Below are 16,503 nucleotides of genomic sequence, written 5' to 3'. Positions count from 1 at the left end.
CGATTCTGTGTCAGAAATAAACAAACTGAGGGGGACAATCCTTAAAATGCTTAGCAAAAATTTATTATAATTACTTTTCATGATAGAAAAATATTTCATTTCCACCTGAGTGAGGTCTGTAAAAAGCAATGTCCTTTGAGAAATACACATGCCACTTATTAGTAAACAGCACAGGCTATCGGTTCTGCAAACAGGGTGCTTTCCTTACAGCAAAGCAACATCTTACAAGAGTTACATGTCTGTGCTTGAGTACAGGCCTAGCGGCAGCTTCCCCTGTTGTGTGCAGTTCACTTCAGCAGTTAGACACGTCACTGCAAACTCACTCTTGAACTTCCATGGGGCTGTATGCTGCATTTGGACCGACAATGCAAGCTTTGGAGAAGTGCTTTGTCTTATAAAATCCAAGACCAACAAGAATATTTCCTTGATTAAATGGAAACATTATGCCCCTGCTTCAGTGTTTGAAAGGCAGACAACCAGCACCAAGAAACTACTGTACCCAAACTGAAAGAAATGCACAACAGCCATTAACATGGGATTTTTAGAGGTGTGGTAGGAACATAATTGAAAATTGACAAATACTGTTGTAAGAGTCACTTTGCTGGGGTAATTCCAATAGTGTCACCTTGTTTGAGCAGTAAAATGCCATTGCTGCTTTAGCAGACAGCTGCCATCTGCTGTTAATAGACCTGTAAGGCTACAGGGTGTAACTGATTTAAATTGTCCCAGACAAGCAGCTGTCTGCAAAATGTAAACTGGTAACATGTTAGTGTGATTTTTTTTTTTCAATTCATTACAAAAATCAAGGCTTTATTAGCTATAAAACTATCATTCTAAACAAGAGCGGACGTCTACTTAGAATTCACAGCAACTCTGTGCTACACTATTCTACTTTCCCACACAGTGTGACTTCATCAAAAAGTGCCAAGTCATATAAAGCCCGACAGATCAGCCTCTGTGCTGATAAAGCTGGAGAAGGCTGTAGCGAAAGCTGCACTCATGTTTAATTGTTTAGGAAACATGGCTCGAGTCACAAAGGCCAAGTCAGCAGCTGGCTCAAGCGAAGGTCGAGGCCATGGATTAAGTACTTCTCCTTGTGGCAGTGAGGGGCCAGGCCACCAGCTTCCTTTGCATGGCTTTTTGGAAAGTCATTCTGCACCAGTAAAGGAAGCAGCCTTCCATCCCTAGGCAGAACTAGACAATCAGGATTGAGGCACACAGGAATTGCTAGTCCAGAACCCATCTCGACAGTAACTAGAACCAGCTGCTTCAGAGGAAGGTGCAAGAAAGCCTGCAGTGATGGGAGAACCTGTGCCAAGGGAAGCTTCTTCCTAACCCCCTTTTGTAGAGGACAGTTTGTTGCCTGGTGCAGGAGGGTTCATAGCCCAGCCAAAGTCTTTAATCCTAATGTGGCAACTAGCTGCGGGGGGAGGTCACCCTGCATTGCTCTATGGAAAGGTGCCTGGGTAGCTGCAATGTCAGCAAGTGCTTACCTGGAAACCAAACAGCCTGCGTTCCATCTGTTCTACAGCTCACGCCCAGGCCCTGGTTTTCAGGGCATGCATCCCACCAGGCAGAAGATGTGCAGTGCTAAGATGACCAGGCAGTAGTTAGACTCCATGCCATTCCCCCCCTACAGGGAGCAGGACAGTCTGACTGCTACAGAGCAGATCCCTCCCACCAGCTGAGCTACTGCCACTCTTGCAAAGAGTCAGGGGCTCCGGTGAGGTCCGTTCACTGCCATGCCAGTTTGGGCGAGAGCCTCTCTTGCCTTCCTTTGGGGCAATGAGAAGTGTATTTAATCACATCTAAACTCCCTTCTCTGCTGACTGAGTCCTTACACAGCCTCTAGTGCTACAGACTGCGACAGGGTCTGTGGAGAGGTACGTACGGCCCAGTTTTGGTTTTTGGTCAATACAATAAATAATCCAGAGAGAAGCTTTAAGAACAACCCCAAGGGAAACAGATCAGCCCTTCCTGGAGTCTGTCTGTTTCCCAACTCCCTCCCTGCTGGGTGGCACCCCACAGCAGTGTGGATGATGAGCGCAGGCCCGTGCTGCTGGGGCAAGGGCAGGGAGAGAGTCAATAGAGCTGATTCTTCAGCTGATGCAGAACCCCAAGCACGATGTCCCGCAGAGTCTGAGGAGAACAAGGAGGAGGCAGGATCAGTCACTCTGCAGGATGAAGAAACATTCACCTTGGCAATGCCTCTGTGGGTTCCGGAACAGGCCAGGGAACGCCTTACAGAGGGGACTGTGTGTGTAAAAAGGCAGCTAGGTACCAGTTATGTCAGCCACGCACAGTGGTGTTTATGGGAACAAACCTTGGGGTGGGGGGGTACATGGCTTCAGTGCCTCAGTATTACTGGGAGTACAGCACCTGCCAGCTTGGATCAGACCAAGGGCCAGTTTCCTGTCTGACAGTAGCAGAACCAGCTGCTTTAGAGAAAAAGCCTAGTGCAAGAAGGTGTGGTATGACTACCTGCCCCTCAGGGAAGGGTCTCCTTAGCCCCCATGAGCTAGAGCCTCATTTATGCTCTGAAGCAGAGGGTTTCTCTCTCTCTCAAAGCTCGTGTTTGCTGGTCTCATGCTGGGGCTCTTGTTCACCAGGGTGTCTCTATGCTGAGAAAAGAAGGCCACAGCAGCAAGTTTCAGAGCCTGGGTCGGGTAACTCGGGCTTGCAGAGCTTGCGCTATGGGGCTCAAAATAGCAGTGTAGATGTGCCCGCTCAGGCTAGAGCCTGGGCTCTGAAACACCCCCTCTGCCGGTTTGCAGAGCCTGGGCTCTGAGCCTCGCTGCTGTAGGGGTTTTTGCAGTGTAGATGTACCCTGGGGTTTGCCTGATCATCTGGGGCAGGCAGCACTACCCTGCCAGCTGCACGTTGGGGGAAGTTTCTCCCTCTCTTCATTCTGAATTTGACGCTTTCAATTTCACACATGGTCCCTTTGCTCATTACGAGAGAGGGAGAACAGAAGTTTCCCATCTCCCTCCTCAGCCCCAGGCACTATTTTGCATCTCTTTATCATGTCCCCTGTTCTGCCTCTGGTAGACAGTCCCAGGCTTTCCGTGCCCCTGGTCATTCTTGTCACTTGTCTCCGAACTGTCTCCTTGTGCTTCGTCCTCTTTGAGATGGGGTGACTGGAACTGCAGTCACTATCTCCAGCCTGGTCTTTAAACCTCCTGAGGTGCTTGGGCTGCGGCCAGGTGCTGAACTGGCCCTGGCGCTAGTGAATTAGAGCCCAGTAAGGTGCAGGAACAGATCAAGCAGTTCCCTCCAACGTGCGCTGCTTTGCGTTTGTATCTACTGTAGCTATCTGGCCCCGTGGTACTTTGTGTGTGGCTCCTCGTCCTTACCTGGGGCTTACAGTGCTCTTCAATCCAGCTGAAGACACAGGCTGAAAGTTCCTGAAAACTCGTTACCGAGATGGAGGCATTAAAGGACTGGAACAGTGAATCCATGATGCCTTGGAAAACATTAAACTTGACTTGGTCAGAGACCTGGTCTTTCCCCTCATTTGGATTATCCTGATGAGCTTTCACAATCTGCTCATAGTTTCTGAAACAAACCAAAGAAACCTGGATAAAATGGCAGGCTTGGGAAGCCAGCTCTGGCCTCAGACACTTTCCAGAGCTCTGTCTGAGGTGTGAGAGAGACCAAAGATGTGCCACAGTGTTTGCTGAAGGCTATTAACTTTGCTTGTTAGGACCATAAGGCGACACTCAGACTGGTTGTATGGTTAAGGTAGCAGGCTCTGGGCTTAAATTCCTTTAGGGGAATAAATGCAGGGAACTCATGGCCTTCCTTCCATGTTGGAGAGGAGACCCAGGAACAGGCTGGGGCTCCTTGCTCTGAAGTGGCAGTCCCCGTGCTCAGCCCATGCCCCTCACACTGTATTGGGATCTGCGTCAAGTCCAGCTTGACCAGCGAGTCGGATACTAACCAGCCCTGGGATGGATTTGCACAGAACAGAGGGGGAGTATGGTGGGTGTCTGCTGCAGTATGTAAAACACAGGGTGTCTGTCTCCCTGGCCCCTCAGGGTGGGAGATGTGTGACAAGTTGCTCCTTACACTTTCATGATTTTCAAAGCTGTGACATCTTTCCTGAGTGTAGAAACTTCCTCCTCCTGCTTCTTCTTCTCCTTATGGAGGAACTGAATGTAGTCAATGGCTGAAAAGCAAAGGGAGGACGAGGATTCAGGATGCTCGAGACAGATCAGAGGTCACAGTGATGTTGCTCAGCAGGGGACAGGACAAGCAGACACTGGGGCACTTGTGGGATTGACGCATGGCCCTATATTTCATCCCCACAGGCCTCATGCATCCAAACTGACCAGGAACAAGGCTCCCCCTGTGCCGCCTCCTCCTCAGAGGGTCTCAGTGCTTCACAACCCGGCTTCTGGGACGGGGAGCAAGGTGCTCTAGATCGTACGCTAGCAGTGGCCAAGCCTCCTAAGCCCTAGACAATCTACCACCCTCAACCTAAGTGATTTCGATGCCTGTGAGCTGCACGAAGGGGTGAGTGGGCTAGGCAGCTAGTGCTTCACCCTGTAACAGTGTGCCTCCCTTGCACTCCAGGCTGATTGCACAAGTGTTACCCTCAGCAAGAGACCAGGACAGTGTTAACCTGCAGAGCCAGCCGGGAGGGAGCAGACAACTCAGTGAGGCCTGGAACAAGGCACCTGCCATTTTAGTTTTGAATGTCTGCAGGGAGGGTTTAACAGCCAGAGGACTTTCCCCATCGAACCCCCATGAACGGCTCCAATTCTGGCTGGCCAGTACCCCACTCAGTGGCCAGAGGAGCACAGCTGTCCAGCACAGAAGCTATTTGTCACAGCTGTTAGGAATGCCAGCACAGGCCCAGAAATCACTCCCCCCGACCCCAGACTCACTTTTCTGCAGGACGATGGCTTTGCTCAGTTTCTGGGAGCCAATGGAGAAATCCTGCTGCAGGCACGTGGGAACAATGGCCTGCAAATCATCGTAGCCTTTCTGTGGGGGGGCAGAGCAGAAGTTGACAGGGTGTTTTAGATTCAACAGCATGGGATGATGGCAGCTGGCTGGGCAGATGGTTTAACAAAGTGGAAAGCTACAGCTCCCCCAGGTTGATACAACCCCCCTACAGCACTGTTTCCCAAACTTGGGACGCTGCTTGTGTAGGGAAAGTCCCTGGCGGGCCGGGCTGATGTGTTTACCTGCCCTGTCCACAGGTCCGGCCAATCGCGGCTCCCACTGGCCGCGGATCACTGCTCCGGGCCAATGGGAGCTGCTGGAAGCAGCGCAGGCCGAGGGACATACTGGCTGCCACTTCCCGCAGCTCCCATTGGCCTGGAGCAGCAAACCGCAGCCAGTGGGAGCTGCGATTGGCCAGACCTGCGGATGGGGCAGGTAAACAAACCGGCCTGGCCCGCCATGGTCTATCCCTACGCAAGCAGCATCCCAAGTTTGGGAAACACTGCCCTGCAGCATCCTGAATGTTTGGGGGCACATGGAATTTAACAGCTAAGTAAATAACCCAAGGTGCAATAATGGGCCCTCCCGGGTCTGATGTGAAAGGAAGGCGCTGTCTGAATTCTCATGCAAAGGAGCAGCCTGCTAGCTGCTCTGAGGTTACCTTGATGGCATCTCGTCTCTTCTGCTCGGCCTGGGTGTGAGCGCGTCTGCGCCGGTCCTTGTATGACTCTTTGTAGGCTTCCTGGTGATAATCGCTGTCTTCATCATCTGCAGCGGAAGAATGGTCACCGTCAGCTCTGGGGGCACATGCAGCTCCCAGAGCCCAGGAAGCAGAGACAAAAACGGATCCCTCCAGTTACTGAGGCAACATGGAACCCACGCGGTGTTAGACCCCTGTCCCTGAGAACACCTCACAGGCATACCACTTAGCTACCGACTGGATGGACTAGCTCCAAACAGCTCTTTCAAAAGGATGGGACCAAAGATCCACCTGTCCAAGGGCATCTCTGCTGACAACAGCCCACAACATGAATGAGCAGCTGGGGAAATTCATTATAGCGAAGGCCAATAACAAAGATACTAGGTGCCAACTGGGCCACCTGCTTCTCCCGCAGGCCCCTGGGGTTGGGCCCTGGCTTGTCTAGGCAGGATTCTCACTAGAAGGGCTCTGCTGCAGTCCGGATTACAAGAGGGACTGGGTGTCAGCTGAGATCCCTTCCGCAGAGGGGCCAACTTTTCAGCCCTTCCTGGAATCAGGCCCCTTTAAGGTGTCTCAGAGCGGGCACCCATCACCACTCAGCACTCAAAAACCTCAGCCAAGAAGTTTCTTCAGCACTTCGCTCCAGCTCTCCTCTGTTCTCCATTACCAGGAGAGTCCCATCAAACTGCCCTGCAGGAAGCCAGGACACCATCCTCCCTACCCAAGGGCAGGGGAAGCTGGCAGAGGAAGCTCTTGCAATCACAGTCTCTTACAGAAGAGCTACCTAGGGAGAATGAGACTGAACAGGAATATGAGTGAGAGAGTAGGAAAAGCCCCTATTAACTGCAGTGCTGGAGAAGCTGGTGGAACAGAGAAGGGACCATACCTGTATTGGGGACTGAGGAGGCACTGGTGGAGCCAATGCTGTTAGCTCGGGATACTATGCTTCCTTTCCTAGTGCTTTCCACAAAGAGTGCTGAAAGAGAAAATACCACACCGTCTTTCCCTAAGTCATGCAGGAGGCAGTAAGTGTCACTAACCCCCAGAGACACTGCAACTGGGACAGAGAAGGGATCAGCTCTGCGAGGCAAGTCCCGGGGCAACCAGCTCTAGGGATTAGCAGCTCTTGCAGTCCCAGTCAGTGTGCAGATAGGTACGATGAATGCTGAAAAGCCACTGGGCCCAGACATGAAAGCCAACTAAAGCACAGCAATGTCACTCTAATATCCTCTGCACCCGTTTCCCTGTCTGTAAAATGGGGGAAATACATTCTGGGAGACTTATGAAGTGCTCCAAGAGCCTCTCATTAAAGGAGCAAAGAACACATTGATGATCGCGACCATGCTGCTTTTCCCATGAGGAGATGTTAGGCTTGATTTAAAAGGCCAAAGGGTCTGATTAGAGACTCTGGATTTGGGCCAAATTTGACCAGATTATCTCTCTTCTAACAGCATAAACTAGAGCAAAGGACAAAAGTGACCAGGGCTTCCTGGCCCATTTAGTCAGCTGTGACCTGACAGAGTTTGGGACAAGAGGACACAAAGCTACTCACAGGGATCCAGTCCACTGTCACTGTATGCAGAATCCACCTGGTGCATTGTAGGATGAGCCAATTACAGCGTGAGAAAACGGGAAGAGAAGAGAGAAAAAGAAACCAACCAGTGAGTGAGGCAGTTCCCTCTTTAGCACATTTGCTTTTTTGCGCAATAAACTATAGTGCCAACACGTGACAGCAAGTGGGAACAATGTGGGTGGTCCCATGAGCCCCCACGCAACACATCCGCTTTCCAGAAGAACAGTGCTGCCCAATTCCCTTGCAGGCTGAAACACTGGTTTGTTCTTCAGTTTAACAAGGCTGTGACAGCAGGATTGATCTGGTTACAGTTTAATAAAATTTTTAAAAGTAAATGTTTGAAATGAAATATACACAGGTTGAGAGGGAAGGTACTGTACATCTGGGGTCAGGCTTGGGTTATGGGGGGTTACAGATATCTTTTGCAAGGATGAAAAGTTACATACATATCGCATAACTGGCATAGACCCAGATTGGGGTGCAAGGGTTTTTAAAGTGTCAGTGAATAAGTGGGCTCGGGTTCGCCACCCATGGAATGAATACTACACTTTGTTCTAGGAATACATGGTAAGATTTTTAAAAGCATATGCACATTGACGACAACAGGAGAACCTGGGTGTTGAAAATCTGACCCTGGTTCCTACACGGACTTTGGGCACTTATGGACACACAGTCAACACTTCCTCCCCGTTATGTTGTTATATTTATCTGAATGTTAAGACTGAATACAAGAAAAGACAAAGGACCAGGTAGCTCTGCTCCAGGCGTTCAGGAGGACAAATCATTCATAGAAAGTTACAGCTCAGCCTCTGGGTACGACTCTCAAGATACACTGTTCCCTGGATATGACAAGCAGGAAACCTAAGTGCATTCAACAGCCAAGTCCTCCGCTTGGCAGCAGTTGTGTAAGGCCTCCCCCAAGGAACCAAGGATCAGATTTGTAAAAGTATTTAGCTGCCTAAAGAAGCAGATAGGCACTTAGTGGCATACCAAAAAGTGCCTAAGAACCTAAATCCTGGGTCACACAAACTTCCATTGATTTGAGGCTGTGGGCCTTAGTTCCTTTGCAAAATCCCACTAGGCATCTAAACACCTTTACAAATCTGGCCCTAAGTGTATTTAGCTCCTTTGACCTACTTGAGAGATGTTTTCCCAAGACAGTCAAGATTTTGCAGTGACAGAAATGTAGAGTTGTGGAATAATCCACCCATATTGGATGGTTCCTCTCCAATCCCGGCTGCCCAGAGTTGGCTCGTGTCCAATGCAGGAGGGTTTCTGTCCCTTCCCAATGTCTGGGGGCGATGGGCAGAGAATAAATCACCAGTGGTATCTGATTCTCTTTATGCAGTAAAAGGCAAGATGCCCCAGGAGAGCCACCAGCCAGTGGCTTTGCATCCGGTCACATCCCCTCAGAAATCTGCCTCCTCTGGCACAGAGCTGGGAACCTGCATGGTCACAGGGAGGTTGGACACCTGACCTGACCCCTGGCCTCATCCCTGACCCATGACCCCAGTCCTGACATAACCCCCAACCCCCATGTGACCCCATCCCTGACCCCAATCCTGACCCCAGTCCTGACACAACCCCCAATCCTGATCTCACCCCATCCCTGACCCCAGTCCTGACGTGACCCCACCAGGCCCCGCCCTTGGGCTCCCCCAGCCCCGACCCACCCGGCCCCCGCGCCCGCTGTGACCCGGCTCCGGGCCCAGGGGGCGGAGCCCGGCGAGCGGGGCGGGTACCAGAGGGGGTGTCGCCCTCTCCCGGGGAAAAGGGCCCCGCGGTGTGTCCCGCGCCGGCCGCCGTCCCGCTCCCGGGACTCACCTTCCCCCAGGGGTCCTCGGGCGAGGCGCCCGCCTGCTCCGCCATCTTCCCGCGGACTCGGGTCATGTGACCTCCAGCATCAGCCAATCACAGCGCCCGACCATTGCAGCGAAAGGAGCTTCCGGGAGGTGCCTGCCGCGGGGGCTGCTGGGAGATACCGTGTCACCGCGGGGACTGACGGGAGTTGTAGTTCCACCGCGGGGACAGAGGGGAGCTGAAGTGTGTCCCGGGCCCTGGCCCGCCTGAGCCACGAGGGGGCGCCGTGACAGCGAAGATCCTGCAGCGGGAGGCGCCGCGTACCCCGAGACCGGCGGGGAAGGGGCCCGGAGGGGGGGGCGCACAGAGCAAACCACGTGTCAGGGCTGCGAACGGGGGGACACTGGTGGGGGCAGCGGCCAGGAACACCTGGGGGAGCTGGTCCTGCGACCTCACGTGGCCCCGTTAGGTGTCCAGTGACCCCAGATGACCCCATTTGCTCCCCTGGATCTGGGCTGTAACCTCAGATAACCCCATTACTTGCCCAGTGACCCCAGATGACACAATTCTGTGTCTTGGGTCTGGACCTGTTACCTCAGACGGCCCCATTACTTCTTCAGTGACCTCACATGACCCCATTTGCTCTTCTGGAGCTGAGTCTGTGTCCTCAGATAACCCCATTACTTCTCCAGTGTCCTCAGATGACCCCTGTTACCTCAGATGACCCCATTACTTCTTCAGTGACCTCACATGACCCCATTTGCTCTTCTGGAGCTGAGTCTGTGTCCTCAGATAACCCCATTATTTGTCCAGTGTCCTCAGATGACCCCAGTTACCTCAGATGACCCCATTACTTCTTCAGTGACCTCACATGACCCCATTTGCTCTTCTGGATCTGAGTCTGTGTCCTCAGATAACCCCATTACTTGTCCAGTGTCCTCAGATGACCCCAGTTACCTCAGATGACCCCATTACTTCTTCAGTGACCTCACTTGCTCTTCTGGAGCTGAGTCTGTGTCCTCAGATAACCCCAATACTTCTCCAATGGCCTCAGATGACCCCATTCCCTGCCCTGGGGTCTGACTGTTACCTCAGATGACCCCATTACTTCTTCAGTGACCTCACATGACCCCATTTGCTCATCTGGATCTGAGTCTGTGTCCTCAGATAACCCCATTACTTGTCCAGTGTCCTCAGATGACCCCAGTTACCTCAGATGACCCCATTACTTCTTCAGTGACCTCACATGACCCCATTTGCTCTTCTGGAGCTGAGTCTGTGTCCTCAGATAACCCCATTACTTCTCCAGTGTCCTCAGATGACCCCAGTTACCTCAGATGACCCCATTACTTCTTCAGTGACCTCACATGACCCCATTTGCTCTTCTGGAGCTGAGTCTGTGTCCTCAGATAACCCCATTACTTCTCCAGTGTCCTCAGATGACCCCATTACTTCTTCAGTGACCTCACATGACCCCATTTGCTCTTCTGGAGCTGAGTCTGTGTCCTCAGATAACCCCAATACTTCTCCAATGGCCTCAGATGACCCCATTCCCTGCCCTGGGTCTGGACCTGTTACCTCAGATGACCCCATTACTTCTTCAGTGACCTCACATGACCCCATTTGCTCATCTGGATCTGAGTCTGTGTCCTCAGATAACCCCATTACTTGTCCAGTGTCCTCAGATGACCCCAGTTACCTCAGATGACCCCATTACTTCTTCAGTGACCTCACATGACCCCATTTGCTCTTCTGGAGCTGAGTCTGTGTCCTCAGATAACCCCATTACTTGTCCAGTGTCCTCAGATGACCCCAGTTACCTCAGATGACCCCATTACTTCTTCAGTGACCTCACATGACCCCATTTGCTCTTCTGGAGCTGAGTCTGTGTCCTCAGATAACCCCATTACTTGTCCAGTGTCCTCAGATGACCCCAGTTACCTCAGATGACCCCATTACTTCTTCAGTGACCTCACATGACCCCATTTGCTCTTCTGGATCTGAGTCTGTGTCCTCAGATAACCCCATTACTTCTCCAGTGTCCTCAGATTACCCCAGTTACCTCAGATGACCCCATTACTTCTTCAGTGACCTCACATGACCCCATTTGCTCTTCTGGAGCTGAGTCTGTGTCCTCAGATAACCCCATTACTTCTCCAGTGTCCTCAGATGACCCCATTCCCTGCCCTGGGTCTGGACCTGTTACCTCAGATGACCCCATTACTTCTTCAGTGACCTCACATGACCCCATTTGCTCTTCTGGATCTGAGTCTGTGTCCTCAGATAACCCCATTACTTCTCCAGTGTCCTCAGATGACCCCAGTTACCTCAGATGACCCCATTACTTCCTCAGTGACCTCACATGACCCCATTTGCTCTTCTGGATCTGAGTCTGTGTCCTCAGATAACCCCATTACTTGTCCAGTGTCCTCAGATGACCCCATTACTCTTCAGTGACCTCACATGACCCCATTTGCTCTTCTGGAGCTAAGTCTGTGTCCTCAGATAACCCCATTACTTCTCCAGTGTCCTCAGATGACCCCAGTTACCCCATTACTTCCTCAGTGACCTCACATGACCCCATTTGCTCGTCTGGCTCTGAGTCTGCGTCCTCAGATAACCCCATTACTTCTCCAGTGTCCTCAGATGACCCCAGTTACCTCAGATGACCCCATTACTTCTTCAGTGACCTCACATGACCCCATTTGCTCTTCTGGATCTGAGTCTGTGTCCTCAGATAACCCCATTACTTGTCCAATGTCCTCAGATGACCCCATTACCTGCCCTAGCTCTGGACCTGTTAACTCAGACGACCTCATTACTAATTCAGTGACCGCACATGACCCCATTTGGTCATCTGGATTTGAGTCTGTGTCCTCAGATAACCCCATTACTTGTCCAGTGTCCTCAGATGACCCCAGTTACCTCAGATGACCCCATTACTTCCTCAGTGACCTAGTTACCTCAGATGACCCCATTACTTCTTCATTGACCTCACATGACCCCATTTGCTCTTCTGGAGCTGAGTCTGTGTCCTCAGATAACCCCATTACTTGTCCAGTGTCCTCAGTGGACCCCAGTTACCTCAGATGACCCCATTACTTCCTCAGTGACCTCACATGACCCCATTTGTTCAGATGACCCCATTACTTCCTCAGTGACCTCACATGACCCCATTTGTTCTTCTGGATCTGAGTCTGTGTCCTCAGATAACCCCATTACTTCTCCAGTGTCCTCAGATGACCCCATTTGCTCCCCTGGATCTGGATCTTGACCTCTGATGACCCCTTTAATCTCTCCAGTGACCTCAGATGACCCCAATTGCTCTCCTGGGTCTCGGCCTGTGACCTCAGGTGACCCTATTCACTGCCCTGGATCTGCGGCTTGACCTCAGATGACCCCGTTACCTATCCAGTGACCTCAGACGACCCCATTACTTATTCTGTGACTTCAAATGACCCCATTCCTTGCCCTGGATCTAGGCCTGTGACCTCAGAAAACCCCATTCCCTGCCCAGTGGCCACAGATGAACTCATCCCAGTCCTAGGTCTGGGTCTGTGACCTCATATGACCCCCATTCCCTTTCCTTGGCCTGGCTCATTGACTCCAGGTAACAGCCCCTCACTTTGCTGGCCCACCCACATGACCCCCCAATCTCTGCTGTGGGCCTGGCCTCCCCACCCCCTCAAAGGTTCTCCCATCCCATGTCTGGACCTGTGACCTCCATTTACTCAGCTCCCTGCCCTGTTCCTATGACTGCAGGTGATTCCCCCACACACACACACAGCCCCCCCCCCCCCGGCCTGGGTCTAGGCCCATGAACCTAAGTAACATCACTCTCTGCGCTGGTCCTGGGAGCCCCATTGGCTCAGACCCAGCCCGTCCGGCCCCTCAGATCATGGGATTTTAATGTTACACACAATAAACCATTGAGGGTTTCAGTTTTTTTTATTTTCTGTGCCTCCTGGATTTGACCCTTAGGGTCATGTTTCCTACTTGTCTTCCCAACCAGGCATGCTCGGTTTGTATTGGTTTACGCGGAAGCTGATAGTCGCCTGTAATCACAGGACTCCAGGAGCTGAGGCTTTCATACGAGGCTCCTGATGAAACTAAGAGTTCACCACACTGTGCAGTTGGCAGGAGCCAGAGTTGGCCAGGCGAGCTCTGAGCCCCAGGGCTGGTTATTGGCAGGGGCAGGACAGAAAATCCCCAGGGTCTGCATCCAGCAGAGCCAGTGAATCTAAAGTGCAAAATCCCTGGCCTCAGGCAGTGTGGATCACGGGGGCAGTATCAGGCAGGAAGCAGAGTCACCTGGGGGATGGGGGCCAGCACAGGAAACGGGGTCTCCGGTGGGGGTGTCACAGGGGCCAGCACAGGAAGTGGGGTCTCGGGGGGGGCAGTCACAGGGTACACGAGGTGGCTGGGCAGGTTGAGTTCAATTCACTGTGCTACGTCCAGAGCAGCATTTGCCAGCTGGGGGTCTTTGTAGGACATTTCCTCTGATGACACTGATGCCTCCAGACCAGAAAGGAAGCTGCTTCCTGCTCGACATGATAACGACTCACATGGGGTTAGCTGGAGGCACTGGGAGATGGTGCAGGCACCTATGTCCCTCAGTGCCCTGCCTCAGGGCTGCGGTGGGAGGTAGGCAGGGGCAGTGCCCCTCAGCCACGGCTCATTGCAATGGCACAGGAACCAGGGTTGTTTCTGAGCCCCAGGGGCGCCCTGCCACTCCAGAGCACCTCAGTCCAGCCAGGCCAGCTGGGCCCTTTGCACACTGGTGGGAGGGGCTCTCTCCTGGTGCTCTGGACACTGATTTTTATGCCTGGTTGCCATGAAGGGCTTGGTCCAATCAGGCGAGGGGCAGGCTCAGGCCACTCTGCCAAGCCGGCGCATGCCCTGGAGCCACCTCCTACCTGCTCCTTGCTGTGGCCCTACCCGCAGAGCTACCCAGCCCCATGGGACTCTGGCAAGGGGGCCTCCTGCCTTGGCTGAGAACTGCCCCCGCCTGGGGCAATTCCCGAGCCCCCTGCCGCCAAGGCTGTGAGGCCCCAGCCCCTGGAGCAGAGCATGGGGCTGGGATTCTGGGGGCAGGCAGCTGAAGGGTTTCCAGCCACATGGGGAAATGTCCTGCCCTGCTGGGACGCACATCCCCACCGGGGCTGGGCAGCAGCGACCATCAGAGGAGGGGCTTTGAGACTCCCGTGGTGACAGGGTGGGGGGAAGGTGCCAAGCGGGGACCGCAGCAGGCTGGCTCAGTGCTGTCCCTGCGCAAATGCCCCTTGGCGCATTCCTGCCTGGGCCACTGCAATGGGGCCCTGCTCTGGGCAGCGCTCGCTGCAGCAAGTTCAGTGTTTGGCCTGGGCTCTAAGCCCCTCCCATCGCCTCTGCCACCGTCAGCACCTGCCCGCTGGCTGCGCTGGCCTCCCCGGCAGCCTGGGCTCCTGCTTCCACTGAGGGGGATGCTCAGCTGCACTGCCGGTGCTGCCTGACTCCCAGCACCAGCAGGACGTGCCAGCTCTGGCTGAAACTCAGCAGCGCCTGGGCCGGACAGAGCCCTGCAGCGTGGGAGCCAGAGACATGACGGGGGGGCTGGGGGGCACTCTCCCAGGGCAGCACAGAGCAGAGGGGAGCAGGCTGGGCTGGGAAGGGGTGTCCCATGTGGCACTGCAGGGCACTCGCCTCCAGGCCATGAGCACTCCACAGCCCTGAGATGGAGCTGGCCCGGCCTCGGCACACCGTGCTGTGAGCACATGGAAGTAACATGCAAACGTCACCGTAAGCCCTAGCGTAGGCGAGGCCCTGAGCTCAGCCCCCTGCCTGGGAGTGCGACCAGGACCCCAGGCTGGCACAGGCCACAGAGCCAGCAGTGCCCCGTGTGACTGAGCGCAGCACTCGGGGAGGTTCTGTCAGGGCCCCTGGGCTCGGCTGTCACGCTGCCCTCAGGCCACAGGCTTCACCCACCACCAGCTGCTCCCTGCTCCCAGCCAGTCCTCAGGCCCGCTGGGAAATCACCGCGATTCCTCCCCTGTGTGCAGAGATGCTGGGAGGCAGCTCAGCCTGGGCCTTCCTGCAAAGGGGCAGCAGTGGGATTTACCCTCTCCTCCCCATGTGGGGACAGGCAGCACCTGGGCGCAGGGCGGATCAGGTGACTTGCCCCAGGTCGCGGAGGTGCGCTGGGTCAGAGCCAGGAATCAGTGCCCAGGGCTGCTGACACCAGTCACCACCACAGACCAGGCCGCCCTTCTCCCCGGCAGTCTGGCCGCCTGCCTCCAGCAGCAGCCGACACCCCTTAATGCACCTGACCACTTGGGCAATTCTGCACATGGTGAGACCTGCCATAGAGGGCACTGGCTGCCTTCGCCGGCTCCCTGGCTCCCCCCACCCCAGGTGTTGTTCAGCAAAGCCTGTGCAGAGCCCACTCGGTGTCGCCCCTCCGCCCCCCACAGAGAGCATGAGCTGCGATTGGGCAGCGGGACGCACACCCCCAGGGCACTGGGGCACAGGCAATGTTGATTCAGTCCGAAGGGGCTGGAGAACCCGCCTCCCGCCCATTGCATCAGTGGGAGTCTCTGCCAAAGAGGCAGGCGGATTCCCTCCCATCCCACTACCAAGCCAGCACGGAGGGCAGCCTCCACCAAGAACCCCCCTGGACAGACCCAGAAACTGGGCTAGTAAAGCAGGGACCCCCTGGAGCCCCATCACCCCCCCACCACTGCAGACCCTGTGGCCAAAAGCTGAGGGAACAGCCCTGCCAGACAGGCTCCCTCCTCCCAGCCACAGCCTGGAGTAGGGGGAGGCTGCACCTGCTCCCGGCTTTGGGACCCACATGGCCTAGCCCTGAGCCCCTGGGCCCAACCTCAGCGCACTTCCTGCCTGCAGCCCCCAGCGCGCTGCAGCCCCCAGCTCAGATGCCTGCGAGTGCCACCGAGAGGAGACAGTCCCCAGGGCACCTCCTGGCTCCTCTCCCTGCCCCCTCGCCCCGGGATATCCTGACAGCACGTCATGTTCTCCTGCTTACGTCAGGTGCTGCTGGCGTATCCAGCCCTGAGATAACAGCCACCTCCTGTTCCCGGTGTGTCCCTCCTGACGCTGCTGCGGGGCCAGTGCAAAGGCCAGGCTGACGTGCCACCTGCCCTCCGCTGGCTGCAGCCCCAGTGGAGCCAGAGGGCACAGGTGCAAAGGCCCTTTGCATCACTCCAGCTATGGTCCTGCTGGGGCTGCACGGTGAGACACGCCTGGGCTGTGACGGGTGGACAGCACAAGCCCTCACTGCCCCTGGGGGCTTGCAAAAGGCACAGCCCTGGAACCCCGCTGGGCCCCACTGACCCGTTACAACGTGCCCAGAGCCTCCCTGTCACTGACCAGGCCCCACTTGTGCGAGGTGCTGTACACACAGACCCTTCTCTAGACACCCCACCAAGGGCCAGCAGCTGCTGCCATTGGCTTGTCTGCAACAGACGTTTGCTTCACGCTCTAA

The 16,503-nt window shown here is 54.6% G+C and overlaps 1 protein-coding gene across 1 annotated transcript; it reads right to left on the bottom strand.

Annotated features, from left to right (window-relative positions):
• Positions 1 to 41: 41 nt before the first annotated feature.
• Positions 42 to 9,142, bottom strand: MLX (MAX dimerization protein MLX). Its single transcript, XM_039516881.1, has 8 exons — positions 9,048 to 9,142; positions 7,203 to 7,239; positions 6,537 to 6,626; positions 5,612 to 5,718; positions 4,890 to 4,989; positions 4,069 to 4,168; positions 3,354 to 3,555; positions 42 to 2,139 (listed from the first exon to the last, which is right to left on the bottom strand). Exons 1-8 carry the CDS (start codon positions 9,111 to 9,113, stop codon positions 2,083 to 2,085), a joined length of 759 nt encoding a protein of 252 aa, XP_039372815.1. The 5' UTR covers positions 9,114 to 9,142; the 3' UTR covers positions 42 to 2,082.
• Positions 9,143 to 16,503: the final 7,361 nt, after the last annotated feature.

This window comes from Mauremys reevesii, linkage group 27 (assembly GCF_016161935.1).
Source record: "Mauremys reevesii isolate NIE-2019 linkage group 27, ASM1616193v1, whole genome shotgun sequence".
Taxonomy (NCBI): domain Eukaryota; kingdom Metazoa; phylum Chordata; order Testudines; family Geoemydidae; genus Mauremys; species Mauremys reevesii.
This window is presented reverse-complemented; position numbering and strand designations above follow the sequence as displayed.

What these genes read in the sequence shown, in the direction of transcription:
- MLX (XM_039516881.1), bottom strand. Translation starts at nt 9,113, where the DNA reads ATGACCCGAGTCCGCGGGAAGATGGCGGAGCAGGCGGGCGCCTCGCCC. An exon ending in AGAGACGAGATGCCATCAAG is followed by an intron (nt 4,990 to 5,611) that starts GTAACCTCAGAG and finishes GCCCCCCCACAG; the next exon opens with AAAGGCTACGATGATTTGCA. An exon ending in GCTTTGAAAATCATGAAAGT is followed by an intron (nt 3,556 to 4,068) that starts GTAAGGAGCAAC and finishes GGTTTGTTTCAG; the next exon opens with AAACTATGAGCAGATTGTGA.